Genomic DNA, 21,116 nt, shown 5'->3' on the forward strand with positions numbered 1-21,116 from the left:
AGAGAGAGAGGGGAGAGGTGTGTGTGAGAGAGAGAGGGGAGAGGTGTGTGAGAGAGAGGGGAGGTGTGTGTGTGTGAGAGAGGGGAGAGGTGTGTGAGAGAGAGGGGAGAGGTGTGTGTGAGAGAGAGAGGGGAGAGGTGTGTGTGAGAGAGAGAGGGGAGAGGTGTGTGTGAGAGAGAGAGGGGAGAGGTGTGTGTGTGAGAGAGAGGGGAGAGGTGTGTGAGAGAGGGGAGAGGTGTGTGTGTGTGAGAGGGGAGAGGTGTGTGTGTGAGAGAGAGGGGAGAGGTGTGTGTGAGAGAGAGGGGAGAGGTGTGTGTGAGAGAGAGAGGGGAGAGGTGTGTGAGAGAGAGAGGGGCGAGGTGTGTGTGTGAGAGAGGGGAGGGGTCTGGGTGAGAGAGAGAGAACATCCCTCACCGACAGAGAACTCCCCGCCGTGCGTGAACCGATCTCCTTCCACAGCGTCGGTGAGGACCCGGACCATGTCAGCCGTCAGCGGGTGGTGATGGACACAGAGGGAGAGAACGTCCAGAGACACCTGGAAGTAGTTACTGAGAGGGACCGATTCCGAATCTGCACAGGAAACATGGAGAGAGCTTCACTCTGTGTCTGACCCCGGGAGTGTGTGATGGGACGGTGTGGAGGGAGATTCACTCTGTGTCTGACCCCGGGAGTGTGTGATGGGATGGTATGGAGGGAGATTCACTCTGTGTCCGACCCCGGGAGTGTGTGATGGGACGGTGTGGAGGGAGATTCACTCTGTGTCTGACCCCGGGAGTGTGTGATGGGACGGTGCGGAGGGAGATTCACTCTGTGTCTGACCCCGGGAGTGTGTGATGGGACGGTGTGGGGGGAGATTCACTCTGTGTCTGACCCCGGGAGTGTGTGATGGGACGGTGTGGAGGGAGCTTCACTCTGTGTCTGACCCCGGGAGTGTGTGATGGGACGGTGTGGAGGGACATTCACTCTGTGTCTGACCCCGGGAGTGTGTGATGGGACGGTGTGGAGGGAGATTCACTCTGTGTCTGACCCCGGGAGTGTGTGATGGGACGGTGTGGAGGGAGGTTCACTCTGTGTCTGACCCCGGGAGTGTGTGATGGGACGGTGTGGAGGGAGATTCACTCTGTGTCTGACCCCGGGAGTATGTGATGGGACGGTGAGGAGGGAGATTCACTCTGTGTCGGACCCCGGGAGTGTGTTATGGGACGGTGTGGAGGGAGATTCAGTCTGTGTCTGACCCCGGGAGTATGTGATGGGACGGTGAGGAGGGAGATTCACTCTGTGTCGGACCCCGGGAGTGTGTGATGGGACGGTGTGGAGGGAGATTCACTCTGTGTCTGACCCCGGGAGTAGGTGATGGGACGGTGAGGAGGGAGATTCACTCTGTGTCGGACCCCGGGAGTGTGTGATGGGACGGTGTGGAGGGAGATTCACTCTGTGTCTGACCCCGGGAGTGTGTGATGGGACGGTGTGGAGGGAGATTCACTCTGTGTCTGACCCCGGGAGTGTGTGATGGGACGGTGTGGAGGGAGATTCACTCTGTGTCTGACCCCGGGAGTGTGTGATGGGACGGTGTGAAGGGAGATTCACTCTGTGTCTGACACTGCGAGTGTGTGATGGGACGGTGTGGAGGGAGATTCACTCTGTGTCTGACCCCGGGAGTGTGTGAGGGTACGGTGTGGAGGGAGATTCACTATGTGTCTGCCCCCGGGAGTGTGTGATGGGACGGTGTGGATGGAGATTCACTCTGTGTCTGACCCCGGGATTGTGTGATGGGACCGTGTGGAGGGAGATTCACTCTGTGTCTGACCCTTGGAGGGTGTGATGGGACGGTGAGGAGGGAGATTCACTCTGTGTCTGACCCCGGGAGTGTGTGATGGGACGGTGTGGAGGGAGATTCACTCTGTGACTGACCCCGGGAGTGTGTGAGGGGACGGTGCGGAGGGAGATTCACTCTGTATCTGACCCCGGGAGTGTGTGATGGGACGGTGTGGAGGGAGATTCACTCTGTGTCTGACCCCGGGAGTGTGTGATGGGACGGTGCGGAGGGTGAATCACTCTGTGTCTGACCCCGGGAGTGTGTGATCGGACGGTGTGGAGGGAGATTCACTCTGTGTCTGACCCCGGGAGTGTGTGATCGGACGGTTTGGAGGGAGATTCACTCTGTGTCTGACCCCGGGAGTGTGTGATGGGACGGTGTGGAGGGACATTCACTCTGTGTCTGACCCCGGGAGTGTGTGATGGGACGGTGTGGAGGGAGATTCACTCTGTGTCTGACCCCGGGAGTGTGTGATGGGACGGTGTGGAGGGAGGTTCACTCTGTGTCTGACCCCGGGAGTGTGTGATGGGACGGTGTGGAGGGAGATTCGCTCTGTGTCTGACCCCGGGAGTGTGTGATGGGACGGTGTGGAGGGAGATTCGCTCTGTGTCTGACCCCGGGAGTGTGTGATGGGACGGTGTGGAGGGAGATTCGCTCTGTGTCTGACCCCGGGAGGGTGTGATGGGACGGTGTGGAGGGAGATTCACTCTGTGTCTGACCCCGGGAGTATGTGATGGGACGGTGAGGAGGGAGATTCACTCTGTGAAGGACCCCGGGTGTGTGTTATGGGACGGTGTGGAGGGAGATTCAGTCTGTGTCTGACCCCGGGAGTATGTGATGGGACGGTGAGGAGGGAGATTCACTCTGTGTCGGACCCCGGGAGTGTGTGATGGGACGGTGTGGAGGGAGATTCACTCTGTGTCTGACCCCGGGAGTATGTGATGGGACGGTGAGGAGGGAGATTCACTCTGTGTCTGACCCCGGGAGTGTGTGATGGGACGGTGTGGAGGGAGATTCACTCTGTGTCGGACCCCGGGAGTGTGTGATGGGACGGTGTGGAGGGAGATTCACTCTGTGTCTGACCCCGGGAGTGTGTGATGGGACGGTGTGGAGGGAGATTCACTCTGTGTCTGACCCCGGGAGTGTGTGATGGGACGGTGTGGAGGGAGATTCACTCTGTGTCTGACCCGGGGAGTGTGTGATGGGACGGTGTGAAGGGAGATTCACTCTGTGTCTGACACTGGGAGTGTGTGATGGGACGGTGTGGAGGGAGATTCACTCTGTGTTTGACCCGGGAGTGTGTGAGGGTACGGTGTGGAGGGAGATTCACTATGTGTCTGCCCCCGGGAGTGTGTGATGGGACGGTGTGGATGGAGATTCACTCTGTGTCTGACCCCGGGATTGTGTGATGGGACCGTGTGGAGGGAGATTCACTCTGTGTCTGACCCTTGGAGGGTGTGATGGGACGGTGAGGAGGGAGATTCACTCTGTGTCTGACCCCGGGAGTGTGTGATGGGACGGTGTGGAGGGAGATTCACTCTGTGACTGACCCCGGGAGTGTGTGAGGGGACGGTGCGGAGGGAGATTCACTCTGTATCTGACCCCGGGAGTGTGTGATGGGACGGTGTGGAGGGAGATTCACTCTGTGTCTGACCCCGGGAGTGTGTGACGGGACGGTGCGGAGGGTGAATCACTCTGTGTCTGACCCCGGGAGTGTGTGATCGGACGGTGTGGAGGGAGATTCACTCTGTGTCTGACCCCGGGAGTGTGTGATGGGACGGTGTGGAGGGAGATTCACTCTGTGTCTGACCCCGGGAGTGTGTGAGGGGACGGTGCGGAGGGAGATTCACTCTGTGTCTGACCCCGGGAGTACGTGATCGGACGGTGCGGAGGGTGAATCACTCTTTGTCTGACCCCGGGAGTGTGTGATGGGATTGTGAGGAGGAGTTTCACTCTGTGTCTGACCCCGGGAGTGTGTGATGGGACGGTGCGGAGGGAGATTCACTCTGTGTCTGACCCCGGGAGTGTGTGATGGGACGGTGTGGGGGGAGATTCACTCTGTGTCTGACCCCGGGAGTGTGTGATGGGACGGTGTGGAGGGAGCTTCACTCTGTGTCTGACCCCGGGAGTGTGTGATGGGACGGTGTGGAGGGACATTCACTCTGTGTCTGACCCCGGGAGTGTGTGATGGGACGGTGTGGAGGGAGATTCACTCTGTGTCTGACCCCGGGAGTGTGTGATGGGACGGTGTGGAGGGAGGTTCACTCTGTGTCTGACCCCGGGAGTGTGTGATGGGACGGTGTGGAGGGAGATTCACTCTGTGTCTGACCCCGGGAGTATGTGATGGGACGGTGAGGAGGGAGATTCACTCTGTGTCGGACCCCGGGAGTGTGTTATGGGACGGTGTGGAGGGAGATTCAGTCTGTGTCTGACCCCGGGAGTATGTGATGGGACGGTGAGGAGGGAGATTCACTCTGTGTCGGACCCCGGGAGTGTGTGATGGGACGGTGTGGAGGGAGATTCACTCTGTGTCTGACCCCGGGAGTAGGTGATGGGACGGTGAGGAGGGAGATTCACTCTGTGTCGGACCCCGGGAGTGTGTGATGGGACGGTGTGGAGGGAGATTCACTCTGTGTCTGACCCCGGGAGTGTGTGATGGGACGGTGTGGAGGGAGATTCACTCTGTGTCTGACCCCGGGAGTGTGTGATGGGACGGTGTGGAGGGAGATTCACTCTGTGTCTGACCCCGGGAGTGTGTGATGGGACGGTGTGAAGGGAGATTCACTCTGTGTCTGACACTGGGAGTGTGTGATGGGACGGTGTGGAGGGAGATTCACTCTGTGTCTGACCCCGGGAGTGTGTGAGGGTACGGTGTGGAGGGAGATTCACTATGTGTCTGCCCCCGGGAGTGTGTGATGGGACGGTGTGGATGGAGATTCACTCTGTGTCTGACCCCGGGATTGTGTGATGGGACCGTGTGGAGGGAGATTCACTCTGTGTCTGACCCTTGGAGGGTGTGATGGGACGGTGAGGAGGGAGATTCACTCTGTGTCTGACCCCGGGAGTGTGTGATGGGACGGTGTGGAGGGAGATTCACTCTGTGACTGACCCCGGGAGTGTGTGAGGGGACGGTGCGGAGGGAGATTCACTCTGTATCTGACCCCGGGAGTGTGTGATGGGACGGTGTGGAGGGAGATTCACTCTGTGTCTGACCCCGGGAGTGTGTGACGGGACGGTGCGGAGGGTGAATCACTCTGTGTCTGACCCCGGGAGTGTGTGATCGGACGGTGTGGAGGGAGATTCACTCTGTGTCTGACCCCGGGAGTGTGTGATCGGACGGTGTGGAGGGAGATTCACTCTGTGTCTGACCCCGGGAGTGTGTGATGGGACGGTGTGGAGGGACATTCACTCTGTGTCTGACCCCTGGAGTGTGTGATGGGACGGTGTGGAGGGAGATTCACTCTGTGTCTGACCCCGGGAGTGTGTGATGGGACGGTGTGGAGGGAGGTTCACTCTGTGTCTGACCCCGGGAGTGTGTGATGGGACGGTGTGGAGGGAGATTCGCTCTGTGTCTGACCCCGGGAGTGTGTGATGGGACGGTGTGGAGGGAGATTCGCTCTGTGTCTGACCCCGGGAGTGTGTGATGCGACGGTGTGGAGGGAGATTCGCTCTGTGTCTGACCCCGGGAGTGTGTGATGGGACGGTGTGGAGGGAGATTCACTCTGTGTCTGACCCCGGGAGTATGTGATGGGACGGTGAGGAGGGAGATTCACTCTGTGAAGGACCCCGGGTGTGTGTTATGGGACGGTGTGGAGGGAGATTCAGTCTGTGTCTGACCCCGGGAGTATGTGATGGGACGGTGAGGAGGGAGATTCACTCTGTGTCGGACCCCGGGAGTGTGTGATGGGACGGTGTGGAGGGAGATTCACTCTGTGTCTGACCCCGGGAGTATGTGATGGGACGGTGAGGAGGGAGATTCACTCTGTGTCTGACCCCGGGAGTGTGTGATGGGACGGTGTGGAGGGAGATTCACTCTGTGTCGGACCCCGGGAGTGTGTGATGGGACGGTGTGGAGGGAGATTCACTCTGTGTCTGACCCCGGGAGTGTGTGATGGGACGGTGTGGAGGGAGATTCACTCTGTGTCTGACCCCGGGAGTGTGTGATGGGACGGTGTGGAGGGAGATTCACTCTGTGTCTGACCCGGGGAGTGTGTGATGGGACGGTGTGAAGGGAGATTCACTCTGTGTCTGACACTGGGAGTGTGTGATGGGACGGTGTGGAGGGAGATTCACTCTGTGTTTGACCCGGGAGTGTGTGAGGGTACGGTGTGGAGGGAGATTCACTATGTGTCTGCCCCCGGGAGTGTGTGATGGGACGGTGTGGATGGAGATTCACTCTGTGTCTGACCCCGGGATTGTGTGATGGGACCGTGTGGAGGGAGATTCACTCTGTGTCTGACCCTTGGAGGGTGTGATGGGACGGTGAGGAGGGAGATTCACTCTGTGTCTGACCCCGGGAGTGTGTGATGGGACGGTGTGGAGGGAGATTCACTCTGTGACTGACCCCGGGAGTGTGTGAGGGGACGGTGCGGAGGGAGATTCACTCTGTATCTGACCCCGGGAGTGTGTGATGGGACGGTGTGGAGGGAGATTCACTCTGTGTCTGACCCCGGGAGTGTGTGACGGGACGGTGCGGAGGGTGAATCACTCTGTGTCTGACCCCGGGAGTGTGTGATCGGACGGTGTGGAGGGAGATTCACTCTGTGTCTGACCCCGGGAGTGTGTGATGGGACGGTGTGGAGGGAGATTCACTCTGTGTCTGACCCCGGGAGTGTGTGAGGGGACGGTGCGGAGGGAGATTCACTCTGTGTCTGACCCCGGGAGTACGTGATCGGACGGTGCGGAGGGTGAATCACTCTTTGTCTGACCCCGGGAGTGTGTGATGGGATTGTGAGGAGGGAGTTTCACTCTGTGTCTGACCCCGGGAGTGTGTGATGGGACGGTGTGGAGGGAGATTCACTCTGTGTCTGACCCCGGGAGTGTGTGAGGGGACGGTGTGGGGGGAGATTCACTCTGTGTCTGACCCCTGGAGTGTGTGATGGGATGGAGTGGAGGGAGTTTCACTCTGTGTCTGACCCCGGGAGTGTGTGATGGGACGGTGCTGAGGGAGATTCACTCTGTGTCTGACCCCGGGAGTGTGTGATGGGACGGTGCTGAGGGAGATTCACTCTGTGTCTGACCCCGGGAGTGTGTGATGGGACGGTGTGGAGGGAGATTCACTCTGTGTCTGACCCCGGGGGTGTGTGATGGGACGGTGTGGAGGGAGATTTCACTCTGTGTCCGACCCCGGGAGAGTATGTGATGGGACGGTGTGGATGGAGATTCACTCTGTGTCTGACCCCGGGAGTGTGTGATGGGACGGTGTGGAGGGAGTTTCACTCTGTGTCTGACCCCGGGAGTGTGTGATGGGACGGTGCTGAGGGAGATTCACTCTGTGTCTGACCCCGGGAGTGTGTGATGGGACGGTGCTGAGGGAGATTCACTCTGTGTCTGACCCCGGGAGTGTGTGATGGGACGGTGTGGAGGGAGATTCACTCTGTGTCTGACCCCGGGAGTGTGTGATGGGACGGTGTGGAGGGAGATTCACTCTGTGTCTGACCCCGGGGGTGTGTGATGGGACGGTGTGGATGGAGATTTCACTCTGTGTCCGACCCCGGGAGTGTGTGATGGGACGGTGCGGAGGGAGATTCACTCTGTGTCTGACCCCGGGAGTGTGTGATGGGACGGTGTGGGGGGAGATTCACTCTGTGTCTGACCCCGGGAGTGTGTGATGGGACGGTGTGGAGGGAGCTTCACTCTGTGTCTGACCCCGGGAGTGTGTGATGGGACGGTGTGGAGGGACATTCACTCTGTGTCTGACCCCGGGAGTGTGTGATGGGACGGTGTGGAGGGAGATTCACTCTGTGTCTGACCCCGGGAGTGTGTGATGGGACGGTGTGGAGGGAGGTTCACTCTGTGTCTGACCCCGGGAGTGTGTGATGGGACGGTGTGGAGGGAGATTCACTCTGTGTCTGACCCCGGGAGTATGTGATGGGACGGTGAGGAGGGAGATTCACTCTGTGTCGGACCCCGGGAGTGTGTTATGGGACGGTGTGGAGGGAGATTCAGTCTGTGTCTGACCCCGGGAGTATGTGATGGGACGGTGAGGAGGGAGATTCACTCTGTGTCGGACCCCGGGAGTGTGTGATGGGACGGTGTGGAGGGAGATTCACTCTGTGTCTGACCCCGGGAGTAGGTGATGGGACGGTGAGGAGGGAGATTCACTCTGTGTCGGACCCCGGGAGTGTGTGATGGGACGGTGTGGAGGGAGATTCACTCTGTGTCTGACCCCGGGAGTGTGTGATGGGACGGTGTGGAGGGAGATTCACTCTGTGTCTGACCCCGGGAGTGTGTGATGGGACGGTGTGGAGGGAGATTCACTCTGTGTCTGACCCCGGGAGTGTGTGATGGGACGGTGTGAAGGGAGATTCACTCTGTGTCTGACACTGGGAGTGTGTGATGGGACGGTGTGGAGGGAGATTCACTCTGTGTCTGACCCCGGGAGTGTGTGAGGGTACGGTGTGGAGGGAGATTCACTATGTGTCTGCCCCCGGGAGTGTGTGATGGGACGGTGTGGATGGAGATTCACTCTGTGTCTGACCCCGGGATTGTGTGATGGGACCGTGTGGAGGGAGATTCACTCTGTGTCTGACCCTTGGAGGGTGTGATGGGACGGTGAGGAGGGAGATTCACTCTGTGTCTGACCCCGGGAGTGTGTGATGGGACGGTGTGGAGGGAGATTCACTCTGTGACTGACCCCGGGAGTGTGTGAGGGGACGGTGCGGAGGGAGATTCACTCTGTATCTGACCCCGGGAGTGTGTGATGGGACGGTGTGGAGGGAGATTCACTCTGTGTCTGACCCCGGGAGTGTGTGACGGGACGGTGCGGAGGGTGAATCACTCTGTGTCTGACCCCGGGAGTGTGTGATCGGACGGTGTGGAGGGAGATTCACTCTGTGTCTGACCCCGGGAGTGTGTGATCGGACGGTGTGGAGGGAGATTCACTCTGTGTCTGACCCCGGGAGTGTGTGATGGGACGGTGTGGAGGGACATTCACTCTGTGTCTGACCCCTGGAGTGTGTGATGGGACGGTGTGGAGGGAGATTCACTCTGTGTCTGACCCCGGGAGTGTGTGATGGGACGGTGTGGAGGGAGGTTCACTCTGTGTCTGACCCCGGGAGTGTGTGATGGGACGGTGTGGAGGGAGATTCGCTCTGTGTCTGACCCCGGGAGTGTGTGATGGGACGGTGTGGAGGGAGATTCGCTCTGTGTCTGACCCCGGGAGTGTGTGATGCGACGGTGTGGAGGGAGATTCGCTCTGTGTCTGACCCCGGGAGTGTGTGATGGGACGGTGTGGAGGGAGATTCACTCTGTGTCTGACCCCGGGAGTATGTGATGGGACGGTGAGGAGGGAGATTCACTCTGTGAAGGACCCCGGGTGTGTGTTATGGGACGGTGTGGAGGGAGATTCAGTCTGTGTCTGACCCCGGGAGTATGTGATGGGACGGTGAGGAGGGAGATTCACTCTGTGTCGGACCCCGGGAGTGTGTGATGGGACGGTGTGGAGGGAGATTCACTCTGTGTCTGACCCCGGGAGTATGTGATGGGACGGTGAGGAGGGAGATTCACTCTGTGTCTGACCCCGGGAGTGTGTGATGGGACGGTGTGGAGGGAGATTCACTCTGTGTCGGACCCCGGGAGTGTGTGATGGGACGGTGTGGAGGGAGATTCACTCTGTGTCTGACCCCGGGAGTGTGTGATGGGACGGTGTGGAGGGAGATTCACTCTGTGTCTGACCCCGGGAGTGTGTGATGGGACGGTGTGGAGGGAGATTCACTCTGTGTCTGACCCGGGGAGTGTGTGATGGGACGGTGTGAAGGGAGATTCACTCTGTGTCTGACACTGGGAGTGTGTGATGGGACGGTGTGGAGGGAGATTCACTCTGTGTTTGACCCGGGAGTGTGTGAGGGTACGGTGTGGAGGGAGATTCACTATGTGTCTGCCCCCGGGAGTGTGTGATGGGACGGTGTGGATGGAGATTCACTCTGTGTCTGACCCCGGGATTGTGTGATGGGACCGTGTGGAGGGAGATTCACTCTGTGTCTGACCCTTGGAGGGTGTGATGGGACGGTGAGGAGGGAGATTCACTCTGTGTCTGACCCCGGGAGTGTGTGATGGGACGGTGTGGAGGGAGATTCACTCTGTGACTGACCCCGGGAGTGTGTGAGGGGACGGTGCGGAGGGAGATTCACTCTGTATCTGACCCCGGGAGTGTGTGATGGGACGGTGTGGAGGGAGATTCACTCTGTGTCTGACCCCGGGAGTGTGTGACGGGACGGTGCGGAGGGTGAATCACTCTGTGTCTGACCCCGGGAGTGTGTGATCGGACGGTGTGGAGGGAGATTCACTCTGTGTCTGACCCCGGGAGTGTGTGATGGGACGGTGTGGAGGGAGATTCACTCTGTGTCTGACCCCGGGAGTGTGTGAGGGGACGGTGCGGAGGGAGATTCACTCTGTGTCTGACCCCGGGAGTACGTGATCGGACGGTGCGGAGGGTGAATCACTCTTTGTCTGACCCCGGGAGTGTGTGATGGGATTGTGAGGAGGGAGTTTCACTCTGTGTCTGACCCCGGGAGTGTGTGATGGGACGGTGTGGAGGGAGATTCACTCTGTGTCTGACCCCGGGAGTGTGTGAGGGGACGGTGTGGGGGGAGATTCACTCTGTGTCTGACCCCTGGAGTGTGTGATGGGATGGAGTGGAGGGAGTTTCACTCTGTGTCTGACCCCGGGAGTGTGTGATGGGACGGTGCTGAGGGAGATTCACTCTGTGTCTGACCCCGGGAGTGTGTGATGGGACGGTGCTGAGGGAGATTCACTCTGTGTCTGACCCCGGGAGTGTGTGATGGGACGGTGTGGAGGGAGATTCACTCTGTGTCTGACCCCGGGGGTGTGTGATGGGACGGTGTGGAGGGAGATTTCACTCTGTGTCCGACCCCGGGAGAGTATGTGATGGGACGGTGTGGATGGAGATTCACTCTGTGTCTGACCCCGGGAGTGTGTGATGGGACGGTGTGGAGGGAGTTTCACTCTGTGTCTGACCCCGGGAGTGTGTGATGGGACGGTGCTGAGGGAGATTCACTCTGTGTCTGACCCCGGGAGTGTGTGATGGGACGGTGCTGAGGGAGATTCACTCTGTGTCTGACCCCGGGAGTGTGTGATGGGACGGTGTGGAGGGAGATTCACTCTGTGTCTGACCCCGGGAGTGTGTGATGGGACGGTGTGGAGGGAGATTCACTCTGTGTCTGACCCCGGGGGTGTGTGATGGGACGGTGTGGATGGAGATTTCACTCTGTGTCCGACCCCGGGAGAGTATGTGATGGGACGGTGTGCAGCGCCACCTCGTGTCCGTCTCCGGGAGTGTGTGATGGGACGGTGTGCAGCGCCACCTCGTGTCCGTCTCCGGGATTGTGTGAAGGGGGCTGTCCGGAGCCCGTCGTACCAATATGTTCGATTTCCTGGTTGAGTTTTTCTTCCAGGACCTGCAGCAGGTTGAAAGTCTTCCCCTGAACTTCAAGGTGCTCGGGGTTGTGGCAGGCGGACGTGAGCGCCAGGGTGTAGAGAGCCAGGAGTCCCGATGTAAAGTCTTCCCCTGTTTGTGGGACAGAGCGTACGGAGTGAGCTGTGTCTGTCAGCGGGTCGGGGTGGGGGTGAAAGGCGGGGCGGGTGTGGGACAGAGAGACGGGGGAGAGTGGGGACGGAGACGGGAGGAATTGGGGTCGGAGGGAGGGACGAGTAGAGAGAGACGGGAGTGTTGGGAGAGGGAACGTGTGATGGGGGTAGGGAGCTGGGGAGAGAGGAGGAGTGGTGGAGGGGAGTGATCGGAAGATAGTGTGGGGAGGGGATGGGAGAGTGTGGGGAGAGAGGGTGCAGGGGATTGGACAGTTAAAACTGCATTCCTGAACTGATCTGCCCCTAGACAGACGAATTTGCGCACAGACACAGACAGACAGACAGACTCACAGAGACACAGACAGACAGACAGACTCACAGAGACACAGACAGACAGACAGACTCCTTTTCTTCCCCCTCCCTTCGCTAAATCCTGTTTCGGAACCAAATCTGCAGAGTCACTGGCCGGGAGTGAATAATGTCTGGCACAGGGAGGGGCAAAAGAGAGGCGGGCTGAGAGACAGGAGCAAGGGGGAGAGAGACAGGGAGAACGATGGGGAGAGAGAATGCGGGGGGGGGGGAGAGTGGGGCCATAGAGAGTGGGGGGGGGGAGAGAGACTATGGAGAGGTAGGCACAGAGGGACAAGGAGGGGGGGGAGTGAGGGATGGGAAGAGAGGGGGAGGGGGAGAGATGAGGAGAGAAGGAGGGCAGATAGAGGGGAATAGAGGGAGGGGGAAATAGAGAGAGAGGAGGAGTGGGAAGGAGGGGGGAGAGCGGGAGTGAGAGAGAGCAGAGAGAGTGGGAGATAACGAGGAGGGAAGGGAAATGAAGAAGGGGAGAGGGTGGGAGAGAGAGGTGGGTGGTAGAGAAAAGTGGGGAGAGGAGCGAGTGATGGTCAGAGAGGGAACGTGAGAAGGGAGAGAGAGAGAGAGGGAAGAGAGGGGGAGAGAGGAATAGACAGAGGGAGAGAGAGACTGAGAGAGGGAGAGAGAGAGGGAGGCGGGGAGAGAGGGGATAAAGAGAGAGGGATAGAGAGAGAGGGAGGGATGGGGATAGAAGAGAGAGAGAGGAGAGAGGGATAGAGGAGGAGGAGAGGGAGAGAGGGCTAGAGAGAGAGAGAGGGATAGAGAAGGGGGGATAGGGAGAGGGCTAGAGAGAGAGAGGCAGAGCGAGGAAGGGATAGAGAGGGGGATAGGAGAGAGAGGAGAGAGAGAGGGATAGAGAAGGTAGGGGATAGGGAGAGAGGGATAGAGAGAGAGGCAGATAGAGGGAGGGATAGAGAGAGGGGGATAGGAGAGAGAGAAGGAGAGAGAGAGGGATAGAGAAGGAGGGGGATAGGGAGAGAGGGGCAGACAGAGGGAGTGATAGAGAGGGGAGATAGGAGAGAGAGAAGGAGAGAGAGAGGGATAGAGAAGGAGGGGGATAGGGAGAGAGGGAGGCAGAGAGAGGGAGGGATAGACAGAGAGAGGGGGGGAGGAGTTTTCCTCTCTGTGAACACTCACTCCTGTCCAGCTTCTGGGCGGCCGCCTCTCTCAGCTGCTCGGTCAGACGTCTCTCCGTCTCCAGGTGGTGATCCCGGGCCAACCGGAGTGCGATGAGGATGCTGGGGTTGGGGTCCCGGTTCGGGTCGCCCACGCTGTACAGCATGGTCCGCAGGAGGGAGTCCAGCGTCTCTCTGCGGGCCTCCGGAATACCTGCGGGAGGGACGGCCGGAGGGAAAGAGTGAGGATAACAGCCGGAATATCACACCGACCTCCTCTTTCCCCACAGAACCCAAAATAGTCCCCACACTGATCCCACACTCCACAAACTGATCCCACACTCCCCAAACTGATCCCACACTCCACAAACTGATCCCACAGTCCCCACACTGATCCCACACTCCACAAACTGATCCCACACTCCCCAAATTGATCCCACACTCCCCAAACTGATCCCACACTCCACAAACTGATCGCACACTCCACAAACTGATCCCACACTCCCCAAACTGATCCCACACTCCACAAACTGATCCCACAGTCCCCACACTGATCCCACACTCCACAAACTGATCCCACACTCCGCAAACTGATCCCACACTCCCCAAACTGATCCCACACTCCACAAACTGATCCCACAGTCCCCACACTGATCCCACACTCCACAAAATGATCCCACACTCCCCAAACTGATCCCACACTCCCCAAACTGATCACACACTCCCCAAACTGATCCCACACTCCGCAAACTGATCCCACACTCCCCAAACTGATCCCACACTCCACAAACTGATCCCACAGTCCACAAACTGATCCCACAGTCCCCAAACTGATCCCACACTCCACAAACTGATCGCACACTCCACAAACTGATCCCACACTCCCCAAACTGATCCCACACTCCCCAAACTGATCCCACACTCCCCAAACTGATCCCACACTCCCCAAACTGATCCCACACTCCACAAACTGATCCCACAGTCCCCACACTGATCACACACTCCACAAACTGAACCCAAACTCCCCAAACTGATCCCACACTCCACAAACTGATCCCACACTCCCCAAACTGATCGCACACTCCACAAACTGATCCCCCAGTCCCCAAACTGATCCCACACTCCACAAACTGATCCCACACTCCCCAAACTGATCCCACACTCCACAAACTGATCCGACAGTCCCCACACTGATCCCACACTCCACAAACTGATCCCACACTCCCCAAACTGATCCCACACTCCCCAAACTGATCCCACACTCCACAAACTGATCCCACAGTCCCCACACTGATCCCACACTCCACAAACTGATCCCACACTCCCCAAACAGATCCCACACTCCCCAAACTGATCCCACACTCCCCAAACTGATCCCACACTCCCCAAACTGATCACACACTCCACAAACTGATCCCCCAGTCCCCAAACTGATCCCACACTCCCCAAACTGATCCCACACTCCCCAAACTGATCCCACACTCCACAAACTGATCCCACACTCCCCAAACTGATCCCACACTCCCCAAACTGATCGCACACTCCACAAACTGATCCCCCAGTCCCCAAACTGATCCCACACTCCACAAACTGATCCCACACTCCCCAAACTGATCCCACACTCCACAATCTGATCCCACACTCCCCAAACTGATCCCACACTCCCCAAACTGATCGCACACTCCACAAACTGATCCCACACTCCCCAAACTGATCCCACACTCCCCAAACTGATCCCACACTCCACAAACTGATCCCACAGTCCCCAAACAGATCCCACACTCCACAAACTGATCCCACACTCCCCAAACTGATCCCACACACCACAAACTGACCCCACACTCCACAAACTGATCCCATAGTCCCCAAACTGATCCCACACTCCCCAAACTGATCCCACAGTCCACAAACTGATCCCACAGTCCCCAAACTGATCCCACACTCCCCAAACTGATCCCACACTCCCCAAACTGATCCCACACTCCCCAAACTGATCCCAAACTCCACAAACTGATCCCACAGTCCCCACACTGATCCCACACTCCACAAACTGATCCCACACTCCGCAAACTGATCCCACACTCCCCAAACTGATCGCACACTCCACAAACTGATCCCCCAGTCCCCAAACTGATCCCACACTCCACAAACTGATCCCACACTCCACAAACTGATCCCACACTCCACAAACTGATCCCACACTCCACAAACTGATCCCACAGTCCCCACACTGATCCCACACTCCACAAACTGATCCCACACTCCCCAAACTGATCCCACACTCCCCAAACTGATCCCACACTCCCCAAACTGATCGCACACTCCACAAACTGATCCCACACTCCACAAACTGATCCCACACTCCCCAAACTGATCCCACACTCCACAAACTGATCCCACAGTCCCCAAACTGATCCCACACTCCCCAAACTGATCCCACACTCCACAAACTGATCCCACAGTCCCCACACTGATCCCACACTCCCCAAACTGATCCCACACTCCCCAAACTGATCCCACACTCCCCAAACTGATCCCACACTCCCCAAACTGATCCCACACTCCACAAACTGATCCCACAGTCCCCACACTGATCCCACACTCCACAAACTGATCCCACAGTCCCCACACTCCACAAACTGATCCCACACTCCCCAAACTGATCCCACACTCCACAAACTGATCCCACACTCCCCAAACTGATCCCACACTCCCCAAACTGATCCCAGGCTCCACAAACTGATCCCACGCTCCACAAACTGATCCCACAGTCCCCACACTGATCCCACACTCCCCAAACTGATCCCACACTCCCCAAACTGATCGCACACTCCACAAACTGATCCCACACTCCACAAACTGATCCCACACTCCCCAAACTGATCCCACACTCCACAAACTGATCCCACACTCCACAAACTGATCCCACACTCCACAAACTGATCCCACGCTCCACAAACTGATCCCACGCTCCACAAACTGATCCCACACTCCCCAAAATGATCCCACACTCCCCAAACTGATCCAACACTCCCCAAAATGATCCCACAGTCCACAAACTGATCCCACACTCCCCAAACTGATCCCACACTCCACAAACTGATCCCACAGTCCCCACACTAATCCCACACTCCACAAACTGATCCCACACTCCCCAAACTGATCCCACACTCCCCAAACTGATCGCACACTCCCCAAACTGATCCCACACTCCCCAAACTGATCCCAGACTCCACAAACTGATCCCACACTCCACAAACTGATCCCACTGTCCACAAACTGATCCCACAGTCCCCACACTGATCCCACACTCCACAAACTGATCCCACACTCCCCAAACTGATCCCACACTCCCCAAACTGATCGTACACTCCACAAACTGATCCCACACTCCACAAACTGATCCCACACTCCACAAACTGATCCCACACTCCACAAACTGATCCCACACTCCACAAACTGATCCCACAGTCCCCAAACTGATCCCACGCTCCAGAAACTGATCCCACACTCCACAAACTGATCCCACACTCCCCAAAATGATCCCACACTCCCCAAACTGATCCAACACTCCCCAAACTGATCCCACAGTCCACAAACTGATCCCACACTCCCCAAACTGATCCCACACTCCACAAACTGATCCCACAGTCCCCACACTGATCCCACACTCCACAAACTGATCCCACACTCCCCAAACTGATCGCACACTCCCCAAACTGATCGCACACTCCCCAAACTGATCCCACACTCCCCAAACTGATCCCACACTCCCCAAACTGATCCCACACTCCACAAACTGATCCCACACTCCACAAACTGATCCCACAGTCCCCAAACTGATCCCACAGTCCCCAAACTGATCCCACACTCCACAAACTGATCCCACACTCCCCAAACTGATCCCACACACCACAAACTGACCCCACACTCCACAAACTGATCGCACAGTCCCCAAACTGATCCCACACTCCACAAACTGATCCCACACTCCCCCAAACTGATCCCACAGTCCCCAAACTGATCCCACACTCCACAAACTGATCCCACAGTCCACAAACTGATCCCACAGTCCACAAACTGATCCCACACTCCCCAAACTGATCCCACACTCCACAAACTGATCCCACAGTCCACAAACTGATCCCACACTCCACAAACTGATCCCTCAGTCCCCACACTGATCCCACACTCCCCAAACTGATCCCACACTCCCCAAACTGATCCCACACTCCCCAAACTGATCCCACACTCCACAAACTGATCCCACACTCCACAAACTGATCCCACAGTCCCCAAACTGATCCCACAGTCCCCAAACTGATCCCACACTCCACAAACTGATCCCACACTCCCCAAACTGATCCCACACACCACAAACTGACCCCACACTCCACAAACTGATCGCACAGTCCCCAAACTGATCCCACACTCCACAAACTGATCCCACACTCCCCCAAACTGATCCCACAGTCCCCAAACTGATCCCACACTCCACAAACTGATCCCACAGTCCACAAACTGATCCCACAGTCCACAAACTGATCCCACACTCCCCAAACTGATCCCACACTCCACAAACTGATCCCACAGTCCACAAACTGATCCCACACTCCACAAACTGATCCCTCAGTCCCCACACTGATCCCACACTCCCCAAACTGATCCCACACTCCCCAAACTGATCCCAAACTCCCCAAACTGATCCCACACTCCCCAAACTGATCGCACACTCCCCAAACTGATCCCACACTCCCCAAACTGATCCCACACTCCCCAAACTGATCCCACACTCCACAAACTGATCCCACACTCCACAACCTTATCCCACACTCCCCAAACTGATCCCACACTCCACAAACTGATCCCACACTCCACAAACTGATCCCACAGTCCCCAAACAGATCCCACGCTCCACAAACTGATCCCACACTCCACAAACTGATCCCACACTCCCCAAACTGATCCCACACTCCACAAACTGATCCCACAGTCCCCACACTAATCCCACACTCCACAAACTGATCCCACACTCCCCAAACTGATCCCACACTCCCCAAACTGATCGCACACTCCACAAACTGATCCCACACTCCCCAAACTGATCCCACACTCCCCAAACTGATCCCACACTCCACAAACTGATCCCACACTCCACAAACTGATCCCACAGTCCACAAACTGATCCCACAGTCCCCACACTGATCCCACACTCCACAAACTGATCCCACACTCCCCAAACTGATCCCACACTCCCCAAACTGATCCCACACTCCCCAAACTGATCGCACACTCCACAAAATGATCCCACACTCCAGAAACTGATCCCACACTCCCCAAACTGATCCCACAATCCACAAACTGATCCCACACTCCACAAACTGATCCCACAGTCCCCAAACTGATCCCACGCTCCACAAACTGATCCCACACTCCACAAACTGATCCCACACTCCCCAAAATGATCCCACACTCCCCAAACTGATCCAACACTCCCCAAACTGATCCCACAGTCCACAAACTGATCCCACACTCCCCAAACTGATCCCACACTCCACAAACTGATCCCACAGTCTCCACACTGATCCCACACTCCACAAACTGATCCCACACTCCCCAAACTGATCCCACACTCCCCAAACTGATCGCACACTCCCCAAACTGATCCCACACTCCCCAAACTGATCCCACACTCCCCAAACTGATCCCACACTCCACAAACTGATCCCACACTCCCCAAACTGATCCCACACACCACAAACTGACCCCACACTCCACAAACTGATCGCACAGTCCCCAAACTGATCCCACACTCCACAAACTGATCCCACACTCCCCCAAACTGATCCCACAGTCCCCAAACTGATCCCACACTCCACAAACTGATCCCACAGTCCACAAACTGATCCCACAGTCCACAAACTGATCCCACACTCCCCAAACTGATCCCACACTCCACAAACTGATCCCACAGTCCACAAACTGATCCCACACTCCACAAACTGATCCCTCAGTCCCCACACTGATCCCACACTCCCCAAACTGATCCCACACTCCCCAAACTGATCCCAAACTCCCCAAACTGATCCCACACTCCCCAAACTGATCGCACACTCCCCAAACTGATCCCACACTCCCCAAACTGATCCCACACTCCCCAAACTGATCCCACACTCCACAAACTGATCCCACACTCCACAACCTTATCCCACACTCCCCAAACTGATCCCACACTCCACAAACTGATCCCACACTCCACAAACTGATCCCACAGTCCCCAAACAGATCCCACGCTCCACAAACTGATCCCACACTCCACAAACTGATCCCACACTCCCCAAACTGATCCCACACTCCACAAACTGATCCCACAGTCCCCACACTAATCCCACACTCCACAAACTGATCCCACACTCCCCAAACTGATCCCACACTCCCCAAACTGATCGCACACTCCACAAACTGATCCCACACTCCCCAAACTGATCCCACACTCCCCAAACTGATCCCACACTCCACAAACTGATCCCACACTCCACAAACTGATCCCACAGTCCACAAACTGATCCCACAGTCCCCACACTGATCCCACACTCCACAAACTGATCCCACACTCCCCAAACTGATCCCACACTCCCCAAACTGATCCCACACTCCCCAAACTGATCGCACACTCCACAAAATGATCCCACACTCCAGAAACTGATCCCACACTCCCCAAACTGATCCCACAATCCACAAACTGATCCCACACTCCACAAACTGATCCCACAGTCCCCAAACTGATCCCACGCTCCACAAACTGATCCCACACTCCACAAACTGATCCCACACTCCCCAAAATGATCCCACACTCCCCAAACTGATCCAACACTCCCCAAACTGATCCCACAGTCCACAAACTGATCCCACACTCCCCAAACTGATCCCACACTCCACAAACTGATCCCACAGTCTCCACACTGATCCCACACTCCACAAACTGATCCCACACTCCCCAAACTGATCCCACACTCCCCAAACTGATCGCACACTCCCCAAACTGATCCCACACTCCCCAAACTGATCCCACACTCCCCAAACTGATCCCACTCTCCACAAACTGATCCCACACTCCACAAACTGATCCCACAGTCCCCAAACTGATCCCACAGTCCCCAAACTGATCCCACACTCCCCAAACTGATCCCACAGTCCCCAAACTGATCCCACACTCCCCAAACTGATCCCACACTCCCCAAACTGATCCCACACACCACAAACTGACCCCACACTCCACAAACTGATCGCACAGTCCCCAAACTGATCCCACACTCCACAAACTGATCCCACACTCCCCCAAACTGATCCCACAGTCCCCAAACTGATCCCACACTCCACAAACTGATCCCACAGTCCACAAACTGATCCCACAGTCCACAAACTGATCCCACACTTCCCAAACTGATCCCACACTCCACAAACTGATCCCACAGTCCACAAACTGATCCCACACTCCACAAACTGATCCCACAGTCCCCACACTGATCCCACACTCCCCAAACAGATCCCGCACTCCCCAAACTGATCCCAAACTCCCCAAACTGATCGCACACTCCCCAAACTGATCGCACACTCCCCAAACTGATCCCACACTCCCCAAACTGATCCCACACTCCCCAAACTGATCCCACACTCCACAAACTGATCCCACACTCCACAAACTGATCCCACACTCCACAAACTGATCCCACACTCCACAAACTGATCCCACACTCCACAAACTGATCCCAGACTCCCCAAACTGATCCCACACACCACAAACTGACCCCACACTCCACAAACTGATCGCACAGTCCCCAAACTGATCCCACACTCCACAAACTGATCCCACACTCCCCCAAACTGATCCCACAGTCCCCAAACTGATCCCACACTCCACAAACTGATCCCACACTCCACAAACTGATCCCACAGTCCACAAACTGATCCCACAGTCCACAAACTGATCCCACACTCCCCAAACTGATCCCACACTCCACAAACTGATCCCACAGTCCACAAACTGATCC

General features: G+C 57.0%; 1 protein-coding gene across 1 annotated transcript in view; it reads right to left on the reverse strand.

Moving 5' to 3' along the window:
* Window positions 1-414: 414 nt before the first annotated feature.
* The window catches only part of LOC132388461 (transcobalamin-1-like), a gene marked incomplete at its 3' end in the record, with an annotated part of 125,397 nt that continues 104,695 nt past the window's right edge, over window positions 415-21,116 (reverse strand). Inside the window, exons 3-5 of the mRNA XM_059960805.1 lie at window positions 13,088-13,279; window positions 11,415-11,564; window positions 415-570 (exon numbers count right to left, since the gene is read on the reverse strand). Coding sequence (XP_059816788.1) covers window positions 415-570; window positions 11,415-11,564; window positions 13,088-13,279 — 498 coding nt within the window. The remainder of the gene's footprint in view (window positions 571-11,414; window positions 11,565-13,087; window positions 13,280-21,116) is intronic.

This window comes from Hypanus sabinus, unplaced genomic scaffold, assembly GCF_030144855.1.
Source record: "Hypanus sabinus isolate sHypSab1 unplaced genomic scaffold, sHypSab1.hap1 scaffold_329, whole genome shotgun sequence".
Classification (NCBI taxonomy): Eukaryota; Metazoa; Chordata; class Chondrichthyes; order Myliobatiformes; family Dasyatidae; genus Hypanus; species Hypanus sabinus.